This window comes from Pelophylax lessonae (assembly GCF_965119305.1).
Source record: "Pelophylax lessonae genome assembly, chromosome: 1".
NCBI lineage: Eukaryota > Metazoa > Chordata > Amphibia > Anura > Ranidae > Pelophylax > Pelophylax lessonae.
In genome coordinates this window covers 66,737,307-66,753,051 of record NC_138768.1, presented here as the reverse complement: position 1 = coordinate 66,753,051, position 15,745 = coordinate 66,737,307, and the positions used below count along the sequence as shown (strand labels likewise).

General features: G+C 42.5%; 1 protein-coding gene across 1 annotated transcript in view; it reads right to left on the bottom strand.

Moving 5' to 3' along the window:
* The window catches only part of LOC309552182 (O-acyltransferase like protein-like), a gene marked incomplete at its 5' end in the record, with an annotated part of 137,390 nt that overhangs the window by 110,177 nt on the left and 11,468 nt on the right, over positions 1-15,745 (bottom strand). The window contains one exon of the mRNA XM_082252995.1: positions 3,524-3,663. Coding sequence (XP_082109121.1) covers positions 3,524-3,663 — 140 coding nt within the window. The remainder of the gene's footprint in view (positions 1-3,523; positions 3,664-15,745) is intronic.

Here is a 15,745-nt window from a genome sequence, read left to right as displayed (position 1 = left end):
CCCTGAAGAGTGATTCACAATACAGTGCAGTTCATTTAATTCTTCTTCACTAAAGTGGCAAGGTGAAGCAGCGGCCTTTCCGCATTAAGCTAATCAGAAAGTCCCAGCAATTGTGCATAGTTATTCAGTTGGAGTATCCCACTCATCCCTTCTCCCATCCCAGTTCTCAAATAAATCAACAAAAACCTAAAACCCCTGAACTGTTTTCTGACTGAGTCAAGCACTGTGAATATGCTATTTTGTCAAGGTGTTGCCATGGGTAACCCAGGGGAATCCGTAACCAGCAGCTCCCAAGGGAGCAGTGCTACATATACATAGTGAAAAAATATATATTATATCAAACTGCGCTAACCAAAATAGAACAAAAAAGCTGCTAGCACATCAACTGACATAAGTTGTAAATAAATAGGATAAAAAAGTGCAGCGCTAAACCAAGTGGATGAATATGTTACCATCAGAGTTGTATAAAGTACTCGAAACCCATACTTGAGTAAAAGTACAAGTGCTCCATCAAAAAGTGACTTGAGTAGAAGTACTAAAGTATTCAACATTTTTTGTACTTAAGTATTGCAAGTAGTTTTTTTTTAAATTTTGCTACTCAAGTACTGAAAGTAAAAGTACAAGTACTGTGTTATGTAGTTATTAAAGAAAGAAGTCAAAAGTTTATTAAAGTTAAAGTTATTAAAGAAAGAAGTCTAAAGAAGTCAAAAGTCAAAAGTACACATGACATTATACACATTTTTTTGACCTTCATGAAACCTGCCATCTACTGTTCTGGCAGTGGTCATTTTTATAAAAATAGAAATAGAAGAAACAACTGCGCTAGTCCAACAAAAAATAAATATAAAAGCAGTGACTTCAAGTGTGACCAACACCCCAAAGACAAATAATAATAACAAGTCGCGTTAAAGATGATCAAACAATAATAAAATTGTGTCAAATAATAATTGAATAGTCCATAAAGTCCATAGAGGCCAGATAATGTAAAGGTAACTGTAGAGTGTCCGTGTAGATGGAAGGCTTACCAGAAATCGATCAAAATCATGCCAATGAAAACACAAATTCCAAAGATTCGGCAAGGGCTATACACGATCGATCTCACAGTCCAGAACGATCCCCCTCAATGGTATGGTTATCAGATGATAGTAAAAAATATGCGAGTACCAATGGCTGGCGTATACAGGAATGGAAGACCAGGTCCCATGTGGCAGCAAGTGGAGGCTCAGGATACAATGGACAATCCAACCATGGAATAAAAGAGGGGGCGCCAATAGCATAAAATCCCACAATTTATTTGAATTAAAAAGAATCACACTTACAATACAAAGATGAAGAAACGGCAAGGGAGAGGAATGGCAGCCTCCAGCCGGACGCCTTCGCTTGCCCGTACTTCCTGGACGCTGGTGAGGGTGACGTCAGCACGCCGTGAACTGACGCGTTTCGTCAGAGATGACGTTATCGACTATTCAATTATTATTTGACACAATTTTATTATTGTTTGATCATATTTAGCGTGACTTGTTATTATTATTAGTGGTAATTTTTATAATTGTAACGAGTAACTATGCAGCACAAAAAAAAAAATATTGGAGTAGAAGTATTGAAATCATTGAAAAAATGTAGTGAAGTAAAAGTGGAAGTAGGAGAAAAAAATTCTACTCTAGGAAAGTACAGATACCGCCTTTCAGTACTTAAGTACAGTAGTGAAGTAGTTCTACTTAGTTACTATACATCTCTGGTTACCATATATAAATAAAACATTCATAGGGTAAACAGATGTGTTTAACCTATAAACCACATGTAAATGCAATAAATAAAAAGTCATGAAATAAGTCCCAAGTGAAAACAAAGAAACATGTGAATCCAAATGCATAGGTGACGGTGAACCGTGACAGGAATCCCCACACCAAAGACCAATAAATGCGCTCACCGGAGGGTATGGACCCAAAATACCCTATAATATATGGGCCATACAAGCTGGTATTACTGTAAACTCCCAAAAAGAGGCTGGAACACCGGATGTTCAGGAAGGTAGCCAGAGTGTCTCAACTGGAAGCCGTGGATCTCACACAGTCATACATGGAGGAACAAGCCAGACAAAACTGACATAGTGTAAAACTGCTAAAACCTTTTATTGTTAAAAAGCCAAGGATACACTTACAAGCATCCAAAGGACATAGGCATGAAATACAGAAACATGATGGCATAAATGAAGGCTGACGCGTTTCCTCTAAACAGACATAATCATAGCAAGCTGCCAATGATTTGAGATTGAGACGCTCTGGCTACCTTCCTGAACATCCGGTGTTCCAGTCTCTTTTTTGGGAGTTTACAGTAATACCAGTTTGTATGGCCCATATCTTATAGGGTATTTTGGGTCCATACCCTCCGGTGAGCACATTTATTGGTCTTTGGTGTGGGGATTCCTGTCACGGTTCACCGTCACCTTGACTTTGGATTCACATGTTTCCTTGTTTTTACTTGGGACTTATTTCATGACTTTTTATTTATTGCATTTACATGTGGCAACAAATTTGATCACTATTAGTCAGGTTTGTTTACAGGTGATACACATCTGATCACCCTATGAATGTTTTATTTATATATGGTAACATATTCATCCTCTTGGTTTAGCTATACATAGACAGCTGGCGCTCATCAAATAATAACTGGTAAAATTAACTAAAATTCAATTGAAATGCAATGAAAAGTATACATAAATAAACCATGGATGGTTCAAGGAGCCAATGGTAGACTGTAAAAAGTCAGTGATCCACACTAGGGCTAAGGCATCTCCTCCAGAGTGAAGGCAGCTCACAGGTCCATATGAAATAAAGAAAGAAATAGGAGAGCGCCTCTGAGTGTAGTATTTCATAATCCAAGGTACATAGCACATATAAAAGCTCACATTAAGTAGGAGGAATAAGGTGAAGCTCTTTGCAGATGAGGCTGCTACAGCGGCTTGTAGAAAACCGACATTAGAGTTCTGTGATGTGAATGTGTCTTCTATCTCTGTCCAGCATGGTATCTTCAGCGGGGAGATAGGCTGCTTCCGGCTCTCAGCTGTGTGGTCCACTGGTGGAGGCACGACGCGTTTCCGAGCATGCGCGAGGCTCTCACTGAGCATGCACGCTCCTTTATCAAATCTCTTCTTTGGGGTGCTGGATCCATGCTGTCAGAGCCAGGGGAACCAATAATAAAAGTGAGAGATCCAGGAGGTGGTATACACCTCCTTGCACTTACCACCTTGTATGCCTGTTCGGAATCGTCTTTAGAACACATATATATTTAAATCTTCTAGGGAATCTAACACTACTCTCTTCACATATTAACCATGCTGTTGTCCAAAGGTGTCTCTGTTGTTCATCCATACTGACCAGAAACACTCTAAGACAGAAAGCGTGTTACTGGCTGGATCACTAGGTTGTTATGGACTGGAATGCGATCTTGCAGTAACTAGTCTACATTATCCTCTTCATCACACAAATCTAGTGTAACTGTTATCAAGCAAGAATAACCATACCTGCTCCACATGCAGTTTGCAGTATTCCCCCTTGAAGTTCTCCTGAGGATCTTCTACTGAGAGGCACTCACTATACGACCCCAGTCTGTCCACATTTCCGGTCAGTAAGCTGCTTCCTGGTTTTCCCACAGCATCGTACACTGCAAGAAGAACATACATCATGTTCACTCTGTGTCTATGTTATTGTTACATGTTTTTTTTTCATTGCAAACCATGCAAGCACCTGTACAGCAGAACTCTGACTGGTAGAAGGAGAAGCAGCAGTTATGATGCAGTGCTCATCTGGAGCAGAGTGACAGAGAGATGAGCTCATCAGTCAACTGCTTCTCCTTTTACTGTCCAGTCACAGTCTGGGGGTGGGACAAGTGTAACTTTAAGTGATTGTAAACGATCACCTCGTAAAACAGCCCACTCAGTTTAAAATAGAAATGAAATGCAAAACATTTGGAAAAGATTTAGAGACCTCGCTAGATCCTGAAGACTGGTCCAAAATCTGGCAGACGACGAAGGCGGCTTCACAAAATAAAGTAGCTTCGGAAACAAATTACAAAGTGATAATGCGCTGGTACCTGCACGCATCGCGAAATGCTTACCCTCATATCCTGCAGTATGCTTTAGGGGCTGCCCAGACACAGGTACACACATGCATATCTGGTGGTCGTGTCCTATAGTGCGAAAAATTTTGGTAGGCCATCTTCCACATTCTCTCCACCCTTATGGAAGCGTCCATCACACCCGACCTCACTCTGGCCCTTTTGAATATGAAACCAGACAACGTCTCTAAATTTCGACACAAATTGTTCTTCTTGCAGATCATGACAGCAGCTAAACAAACCATTGCAAAGGCTTGGAAATCCCCACACTTGCCTTTACCTGAAGTAAAACACTGAATCACCAATGCTATGATTCATGCCAAAATTGACGCTGTCTTGACGGACAAGATTGAGAAATTTGATTGACTCTGGGTAGATCACTTTACTAACTAGCAACTAGCAACTAAACTAATTAGGGGATTGGAGGACCTTAATTATGAAGAGTGTCTACAATCGCTTAATTTATTCTCCCTGGAGAAGAGACGCCTGAGAGGGGACATGATAGCAATTTACAAATACCTCAATGGTGATCTCAGCATAGAAAAAAAAGCTATTTAGTCGCAAGGATGAAGACTTGAGGGCATACAATGCAATTAGAGGAGAAGCGTTTTAACCTCAGGCAACGCGGGGGGGGGGGGGGGTTCTTTACTGTTAGGGCTACAAGATTATGGAATTCTCTACCACAAGAGGTGGTTTCTGCGGGAAGTATGACTACTTTCTTCCAACGACTCTTGGACGTACATCTCAAGGATCAGAACATTCAGGGGTATGAGAGATGATTACGGTCACACACACCTACACAGGTTGAACTGGATGGACTATTGTCTTTATTCAACCTCAACTACTATGTATGTAACTATGTATGTAACTTCCCCCCCCAATTTTGACAATTCGCTTTTAATGCCCTAAACCATTACTGTACATTGAATGAATCTACTCATTATGTACCCGCTCCCCCCCCCCCCCCGGCGACTCACTCCCCCCCCCCCCCCCCCCTATCTATCCTTCTTTCCCCTTCCACTCCTCCCCTCTCATCACCCTCCTTCCTTTGTTTCTTCTCTCCTTACATTTCCTCTTTCATTATGCATACACATGCAGTAGCACCTACAACGTTCCAGTCCCGATCAGCCCCTGTTGTTTTATCTACAGCTTTATGGTTAATGAGTTAAGTGATCCCTCTCTCTTCAGCCGCCTGCAACCTTTCACTCTCCTGTCTCGGTCCATGACCGTGAAGTTCCTCTCTTTCCCATATCTCTTCCCACATGGTCTTGAGAACTTTTGTAATATTCCCTCTCTGTAAAACGATTGACTGTTGGTTGTGCTTCCCCTCCCGGGCACAGCGAGCTCCCTTTATGGGGTGCCTGTGGGTTGGCCGCACCCGCCATCATTCCCTCTAGATCACCTGTTTTATCGCCCCATTTGCCTGCCAACTGGCACGGTTTATCTGAAGTCGCAGATGTTAATTACACTTTGTTACTGCATTTCTTCCATTGTATTCTGTATATCAAGCATTGTATTGCATTTGAATTCTCCAATAAAATTGTTTGAAACAGAAATGCAAAACATGTGTATAGATATATAAAAAAAATATATTAAAAATACCTTTTTTCCCTTTTTTATAAGTGATCACATTCCCTCTGTTCTCAGCTACATAAGAGCTTGGGGGGGGGGACGACAGCAAGACACTGAGCTTTCCAGTGAATGGCTGCACAGCAGGGGCGTGTCAAGACAAGTCTGATCATTGGAGGAGAGCATACTGAGTTCCCAGCACAGCTAGAGAACTAACCACAGTGTGCTCTCCTGCTTAGTGTGGTCAGTTGTAATAGGAAAGCAGAGGAGTAGCAGGAACACCAGGGATTTCACATAAATGAAGCAATACAAAGAGAACAGGAAACGTTCTCATGCAAGTACATGGTACAGCAGCCACATATCAGGAAAATGAAATGCTGTGGTAACAAATGCTTTAACTGAAGCAGAGAAAAGTCAAATACCCTCCCTTGCAAGCCAGGGCTGTGCTGTGTGACTGAGTAAATCATACAATTGGATGGACATAAATACCATGTTTTACTGTAACTATTGTTAAATACAAATCTTTCGTAAGACAAAAAGCTCCTATACATGTATTTCATCTGCTGTATGTATTTCACCCAGACGCAGCAGTGGGACTCGTGAGTGCGCCCGCATGGGTGCCCCCATGGACAGCGGCTCCCCGTGGGGGCACCAGATGAAGAGAAGGAGCCAGGAGCGCCGCCAGGGCACCCCGGAAAAAGAGGATAGTGGCTGCTCTGTGCAAAGCACTTGCACGGAGCAAGTAAGTATAACACGTTTGTTAGTAAAAAAAAAAAAAAAAAAAAAAAAAAAAAAACCTTTACTATCACTTTTAAAATAAAATGATTTCTCTCTTTATTTCCTATCTTCTTTACAGAATATCACTTTCTTCAAAACGTATTATAGGTGTGTAGGTACCCATTATATGATCACTCATCATAGGCACCAATTATATATAATAATATAATTAGTGTAGGTACTATATATTTGATCGCCCATTATAGGCACCCATAATATGTAATCATATAGGTATAGGCATTGGTTAAATGATCCCCCAATTTTAGGCACTCATTATATTTAATCATAAAATTGGCGTAGGCAACCAATATATGCTCACACATTATAGGCACCCGTTATTTTTAATCATATAGTTGGTGTAGGCATTCATTATATCAGGGGTCTCCAAACTGCAGCCCGCAGGCTAGATGTGGTCCTTTGCTTGCCTTTATCTGGCCCTTGGGGCACCACGCCATCTACTGACACAAGTGATGGGGTACTAGTCCTCACACAGACAGCAACGATGGGGCCCTTTTCCTTCCACAGACACTAATGAAAGGGTATCACTCCTCCCACAGACACCAATGATAGGGTATCACTCCTCCCACAGACACCAATGATAGGGTATCACTCCTCCCACAGACACCAATTATAGGGTATCACTCCTCCCACAGACACCAATGAAAGGGTATCACTCCTCCCACAGACACCAATGATAGGGTATCACTCCTCCCACAGACACTAATGAAAGGGTATCACTCCTCCCACAGACACTAATGAAAGGGTATCACTCCTCCCACAGACACCAATGATAGGGTATCACTCCTCCCACAGACACCAATTAAAGGGTATCACTCCTCCCACAGACACTAATGAAAGGGTATCACTCCTCCCACAGACACTAATGAAAGGGTATCACTCCTCCCACAGACACCAATGATAGGGTATCACTCCTCCCACAGACACCAATTAAAGGGTATCACTCCTCCCACAGACACTAATGAAAGGGTATCACTCCTCCCACAGACACCAATGATAGGGTATCACTCCTCCCACAGACACCAATTAAAGGGTATCACTCCTCCCACAGACACCAATGATAGGGTATCACTCCTCCCACAGACACTAATGAAAGGGTATCACTCCTCCCACAGACACCAATGATAGGGTATCACTCCTCCCACAGACACTAATGAAAGGGTATCACTCCTCCCACAGACACCAATGATAGGGTATCACTCCTCCCACAGACACCAATTAAAGGGTATCACTCCTCCCACAGACACTAATGAAAGGGTATCACTCCTCCCACAGACACCAATGATAGGGTATCACTCCTCCCACAGACACTAATGAAAGGGTATCACTCCTCCCACAGACACCAATGATAGGGTATCACTCCTCCCACAGACACTAATGAAAGGGTATCACTCCTCCCACAGACACCAATGATAGGGTATCACTCCTCCCACAGATACCAATGAAGGGGAACCATTTTAAACCAACAGACACCAATGTTGGGGCACCATTCTTCCCATAGACACCAACAATGGGGCACCATTCTTTCCTTGATTGCTAACAATAGGGCACCATTCCTTCCTTTAAAACTAACAATGGGTCACCATTCCTTTCACTGATACCATTGATAGAGAACTATTCCTTCCACTAAAACCGTGGTCTCACTGACACCATGGCAATTTTTTAATCCCAAAAAATGAATATAAAAATGCTGCGTAAAATAATATAAAATAAATCATTTATTAAAAAGCCAAAATATTTCCGTGTCTAAAGTGCCAAATATAGTGCCAAGACATTAATGACCACATAAATTATACCCAAATTATTCAATAATAGCATAAAATTGTGACATGCAAATAGTGACAAATCTCAATGGATCCGTGAAGATTGATGTGATATCACTAGAAATAAGTCCAAAATATCCGCAATATATTTTAGTGATTCCATGATATCAATTGAATTAGCAGTCCCAATCACCAGTGATCCATCAAAGAAATATTATAATCGACAATCCGTAGATGAAAACGGCTTGTCTGGTGTGTCACCTCCACTCCTGTGACCCCCCCCCCCCTTCCCCGTGGGGTGGGTGCTCACCTTATTCAGTGTGACCTAGCAATTAAGCAAGGTCAAAGACAACATTTACTCCCAATTGGAAAAATATGGATTATCCCTCCGGACAATAGATTCCCACTTTGGGGTGATGAGCTCAGCAGTTGTCATATGTGGGGAAGAAACAGAAAACCATGGTGCAAATAACATTTGTAAAAGGCTAATTTATTTAAAATAGTTTAAAAACACTCACATGAGTCTGGTGCTAGAGCGCACCAGTCTATAAAGATGATAATGCAGTCTACAGGTATACAGATGATCGGTTCAATATATCATCCCACCGACGCACTCATATATATCAGCGTACCTAGCTTGTATGTATTCACCAACACCAACAGAGACTTTGCCCCTCCCCTACGCGTGACGACACAGGGACCACGTGTCTTCCTCAGGGAAATCCCACTGGCCACAGTCCGGCCCCCTAAAGACTCAAGGACAGTAAACTGGCCCTTTCTTCAGAAAGTTTGAAGACCCCTGCATTATATGATCGCCAATTATAGGCAACCTTTAGAATTAATCATATAATTGATGAAGGCATTCACTATATGATCACCCTTTATAGCCACTTGAAGACCAGGATTTTTCTGGCACTTTTTTGTTCACATGTAATTACCAGGTTTTTTTTTTTTTTGCTAGAAAATTACTTGGAACCCCCAAAAATCATATATTTTTTTTAAAGCAGAGGCCATAGAGAATCAAATAGTGGGTTTTGCAATTTTTTATGTCACACCGTATTTGTGCAATGGTTTTTCAAATGCAATTTTATAGGAAGAAATACACTTTTTTGAATTTTAATGTAAAAAAAAACCACAATTCATAACCGAATTATTGGTAAAATATAGAAGATGATGTCATGCTGAGTAAATATATGCCAAACATGTCACGTTTAACATTGCATATGCAACAGCGACAAACTACGTACATTTTACTATCCATAGGTGAAGCTTTAAAAGCCTTTATAGGTTACCACTTTAGATTACAGAGGAGGTCTGGTGCTAGAATTACTATCCATGATCTGATGTTTGCGGTGATACCTCACATGTTTTGGACAATCACTGTTTGTGTGCGTGCGGGACCGACATGCGTGTCAAAGGAGAGGTTACTAAAAAAATTTTTTTTTAAATTATTCTTCTTTTTTTTACACTGTTGCTTTAGTTTTTTTTATCATTTTTATTGTTGTCACAAGGAATGTAAACAACCTTGTGACAGCAATAGGCATGTGACAGGTATTCTTTATGGAATGGAGTGGGCGCAGTAAGGGGTTAATAGTGATGCTGAGAGGTCAGGCTAGGCTACACTCCCCTTGGAGGGAAGTAAGCCATGTTCCATTCAAAGTGGCAGGGGTCAGCGGAGACAAGGGGAGGCAGAAGAGCCGGAGCCCGAGGTGTACATACAGGTGACCCGCCCAGTGTAAAAGTCAGTCCGCCCCTCTCCTCCCTAACATGCACTAAGGTCACATCCTAGGTCTGTCATTTACCAGCCTGAGGACCCATACACATGGTCCATGGTACCCAGCTCACACCCCCACTGGGACCTCTCCAGCCCACCCATGCAAGTTCTCCAGCGCTCCCAACCCGGAGAGCCCAACGGTGGTCAGTAAGGAAGTAGGTGGGGACACACTCTTGCCATCTCTGCTTCTAGGTTCACATTGGAGCCATGGGAAAAATTGCATGTGACTCTTTGCCGTGTGATTCGAGCCCATTCATTTAGTATTTCAAAGGTATCAATTTCGGGCATCTGAGTGTAGCACTGTCCCCGCAGGGCTTGCTGTATGATGACCTGTTGGGTCTCTTCTGATTACCAGCAAACAGTCACTTAGGGTACAGTTCACACATTCATTCTTACTCCCAATGGCTTGGTACTCAAAAAACAGTCCAGGGGTGTTGGTTTTTGGTATTTATTGTGGAACTTGGATCGGAGAAGAGAATAATGGGATACTCCAACTGGAACTATTTACATTGGATAAGGACAACTCTCACTTGGCCTCACTAGGTTGCTTGTGGAAGCAGTCTCACTGTTAAAACCACACTGCCACATGTATGGAAAGGGTTAGGTCTCCTTGCTCTTTCTCCGGCAATAGACTTGGTGATCTACATTCTCTTCAGGATACTCTCTAGCATCCCCTTTACTGACACCCGCCAACTGACTCTTCTAGCTGCAGGGGTGGTCCCCCTCAGGTCAGGCCCTTTGACCCAGATCTTTACCCACTGTACTGCCAAATCAGATCCTTCAGTGTCTACCCTTCCAGTCAGCTTTACATGACCTTCGGGTTCAGTTTCTCTCTAGCTCTTTAGGCCCTCAGGACCATCACCTGAGGCCACATGGCACCTCTACAGAGGAGGAGGCGGCCGCCCCCTCCCTCCGGGACTCCGCTCCCCAGCTGAAAGACCCCGAGCACATGTGCTCCTGGCATTTATACAGTATCCCAGAATGCACCAAGGCATTCTCCTCTGCCAAATCACTAGGGCTGTACCAAATGCCTGTGCACTCATTTGTCAGGTTTCCTCCCACTGTCCAATATGCCTCCCTATTGGACCAGTGTGAAACATTCTGCAGACAGTCTGAGTTGCACATGAGCACATTGAACAGACCTCATTAGCAGATCCTGCTCTCTGGTAGGCAGAGAAGAATATAGATTTACCTGCAATCGCTCTGGTAGGCAGAAAGGATTCAAAACTATACTCTCTCTAGCACCTACCTAAGAGGGTGCTACATGAGCATTTTCACAAGTACTTGTCACCAATACCGATATCGGTGCAACCCTTAATGCTATAGTTGGTGTAGGCATTCATTATATGATCACTCATTATAGGTTCTCATTATATTTAAGCATATAATTGGTGTAGACATATTTTTTTTATGATCACCCATTATAGGTTCCCATTACATTTAGGCTTATAATGGGTGTAGGCATTCATTATATGATCACCCATTATAGGTTCTCATTATATTTAAGCATATAATGGGTGTAGGCAGTCATTATACTGTATGATCACCTATTATAGGCACCCATTATATGTCCAAATGGAGCTCTCTGAATCAGCACCCCCACACCCTCTCATTTACAGAATAAGACCCCTTTTAACAGAGCAAACAGCAACCCAAGAAGATATCCCTTTCCTTTTAGGAAAATGAAATACGCCTTCACACCACGTCAGGTAGTAAAATAAATTGACTAAAACATGACTTTTTACAGCAGAATATCTCAGTACACGCTGTCTGCCTGGGGCTACATCCCGGGCAGTTCCTGAGAGATCCATCACCGAGAAAACTGTGACAGAGATGAAAAAAAAGAGAGTATTGTATCTATTATTTCTCCGAGCAGAGCTCCTTTCCACACCTCATAAAAAGGAAAAATTGGGCTGTGGATGGAAAAAAATTCACTTATTGAATATGCAGATTCTTTAAATCCTTTCACTGGTTGAGACAATATTTTGTTTTTTGCACACGTTTAGAAAATCATTATAGGCCCAAAGAATTTTTTATGTCATGCAGTATCAGTTCAATGGTTTGTCAAGTGCAAAATTACTGTAAGGAATACACTAAATTATATTTTCATGCATAGGCACCTTCAACTTGTGAGTTTTTATTTGTATGTGCAAGTATGTGGTGGTGGGGGGGGGAGGGGGTTCAGTTTTTTTTTTTTTGAAAGAGGGATGAGGTGGGGGAATGATTCAAGTGCTTGGGTGTAACTTTATTTATTTTCTAACAAACCTTATTTTTTTATCACATAAGGCGCAGATGTGATACTTTTTTTTGTAAGAGATTCTCTTTAATGAGACATCAGGAGACTATTAGGCTCCTGATGTCTCACCTGGACTCCAGTGAAGCTAATGGAGTACAGATCATGACAGCCAGACCCAGAATGGATGTTTTACATGTCACTTCCAAGTTCTTAGCAGAAAGGGAAGGTCAACAAATAGATGTTCACTGGTCTCCTTCCCCTCTACTCAGTGGCACCCACCAAGATAGTTCCAGCTGGTCATGAGAGACATTGAAATCCATACATTTTTTCATAATCATTACAACGTTCGTCCAGTATTCTGTAGAGTGGGCATGACCAAAAACTGTAAAGGATGCCCCCCTCTGCTTGTTCGCATCACCAGCACACCAAGGGTATACCAGGAGGTCCGCTGGTGGGAGTGCGGAGACCAGGAAAAATGGCTGGGTAGGCATGCAAGGCAAGGGGGGAGGTGAACGTACCAGGTGTGCTTGGAAGAAATCAGATAGCTGTACAGCTGCTGACAGTCGAATTGTGGTTTTACCCAAACAGATCGAACCTCAAAGGAAGACTAGGTGGGGATGGAAGTGCTCATGAACAGCAGGGGAACTGACAGCACAGCACTGCAGGGCATTGTTTGACAGGTAAGTCTGCCAAAATGTGCTAATATGTAGTGCAATTAGCATGTAGGCAGGTGGAGGCTACAGTATATCCTCAAACCTGAAGGTGTACCATTTCTTCAGGCTGGTAGGAGCCCATTGGGGACTAATTGTCTCTGGCTATGGGCTCCAGGCAGCTATCTAGGAGAGGACGGCAATCCTATTGGATACTGAAGTCCCACAAATTTGGGCAGCCATTTTGACTAAGAATTCCATAAATAGTGTAATTCTGCATCATTCTGTGTGCCCATAGTGTTGGAGTAAGATAGGGACAGAGCCCTTGCTGGTTAGGGAGAGAGTAGGTGTAGCGTTAGGGAGAGGTATCAGTTAAGAAGGGAAAAAGTAGGATTCCCCTCATAGGGTGTCTCCTCTGACAGCTTTCTGTGCTTCCACTGGCAGCCAGATATCTGCAAAGACATTTGGGGATTGCAGTGTGAACAAGCTATACCAGCCATTCTCTAACAGTGCTCTGTGGAACCCTAAGGTTCCTTCAGAAGTTGCTAGTAGCCCCTTTTAGTAGCTGATTGACCTCCTATCTGATGGTGCTTGCATAGTCCCAGGGCCATTGCCACTAGGCAGAGTTAGTAGCATGATATGAATGATTTTTTTTTTACCATTTTACTGTAAAGCAATAGTAAAGACTAGAGGGCAAAATACAACCCAATTACAAAAAAGTTGGGACACTGTGCAAATTGTGAGTAAAAAACGAATGGACTAATTTACAAATCCCATAAACTTATATTTTATTCACAATATAATATAGATAACATATCAAATGTTGAAAGTGAGACATTTTGAAATGTCATGCCAAATATTGGCTCATTTTGGATTTCAAAAGAGCTGCACATTCCAAAAAAGTTGGGACATGTAGCAATAAAAGGCCGGAAAAGTTACATGTACATATAAGGAACAGCTGGAGGACCAATTTGCAACTTATTAGGTCAATTGGCAACATGATTGGGTATAAAAAGAGCCTCTCAGAGTGGCAGTGTCTCTCAGAAGTCAAGATGGGCAGAGGATCACCAATTCCCCCAATGCTGCGGCGAAAAATAGTGGAGCAATATCAGAAAGGAGTTTCTCAGAGAAAAAATGCAAAGAGTTTGAAGTTATCATCATCTACAGTGCATAATATTATCCAAAGATTCAGAGAATCTGGAACAATCTCTGTGCGTAAGGGTCAAGGCCGAAAAACCATACTGGATGGCGGTGATCTTCGGGCCCTTAGACGGCACTGCATCACATACAGGAATGCTACTGTAATGGAAATCACAACATGGGCTCAGGAACACTTCCAGAAAACATTGTCGGTGAACACAATCCACCGTGCCATTCACCGTTGTCAGCTAAAACTCTATAGGCCAAAAAAGAAGCCAAATCTAAATATGATCCAGAAGCGCAGGTGTTTTCTCTGGGCCAAGGCTCATTTAAAATGGACTGTGGCAAAGTGGAAAACTGTTCTGTGGTCAGACTAATCAAAATTTTGGAAAACTGGGACGCCATGTCATCCGGACTAAAGAGGACAAGGACAACCCAAGTTGTTATCAGCACTCAGTTCAGAAGATGGCATCTCAGATGGTATGGGGTTGCATGAGTGCGTGTGGCATGGGCAGCTTACACATCTGGAAAGGCCCCATCAATGCTGAAAGGTATATCCAAGTTCTAGAACAACATATGCTCCCATCCAGACGTCGCCTCTTTCAGGGAAGACCTTGAATTTTCCAACATGACAATGCCAGACCACATACTGCATCAATTACAACATCATGGCTGCGTAGAAGAAGGATCCGGGTATTGAAATGGCCAGCCTGCCGCCTGGATCTTTCAACCATAGAAAACATTTGGCGCATCATAAAGAGGAATGCGACAAAGAAGACCTAAGACAGTTGAGTAGTGATGGACGAACATTGGCCGGGGCGGTTCGCGAACGTCAGCCGCAAATTTTCTCAAAAGTCCGCGAACCGCGAGTTCGCGCTGGGCCCCATTGACTTTAATGGCCTGATATGTGGCACTGATAGGAAGCACTGAAATGCAGCATTGGTGGGCACTGATAGGCTGCCGCATATTAGTGCCATCCCATAAGTGCCTCCTCATCAGTGCCTGTCAGTGCGGCCTCATCAGTGCTCATCAGTGCAGGAAAAAAACGTATCTATTTACAAAATTGTATAACATAAACAAAAAAACGTTTTTTTTTTTCAAACTTTTTGTTCTTTTTTTTAATTTGTTTAGCAAAAAAGAAAAAACCTTGCGGTGATCAAATACCACCAAAAGAAAGCTCTATTTGTGGGGAAAAAAATGACATAAATTTGGTTTATTCAAAATGCAACAGCGCTAAAAGCTGAAAATTGGCCTGGGCAGGAAGGGGGTGAAAGTGCCCTGTATTGAAGTGGTTAAAGCTTGTAGGAGTTTTCATTCTCCCCTGATTGACCAACGAAGCTGCAAAACCCCTGACCCTCTGTCTGGACAGTACTGATTGGCCCTGTGCTGATTGCATGCACTTTACCAAGAAAATAAAAAAAACTCTCTAGCAATACACACCAACTTGAGCATGTGCAGCTTGCCCCCAAGGCTCAGGAGATGATTTGGGGACAGCGGAAGAAGGGGAGGATCCGAGAAGACAGGATCAAACAGTATTTTTACACAATGCAGAGGATTAATCCCTTAGGTTCCACAGAGGGTATAACAAGCTTGCTTTACTGTATATACAGACTGATTTTACTGTTGTGGGCTTAGTAACACTTTAAGGGTGGCATTCTGACTAACCCTGCATTGGTTGAATTCTTTCTCCTGGCCACCAAAT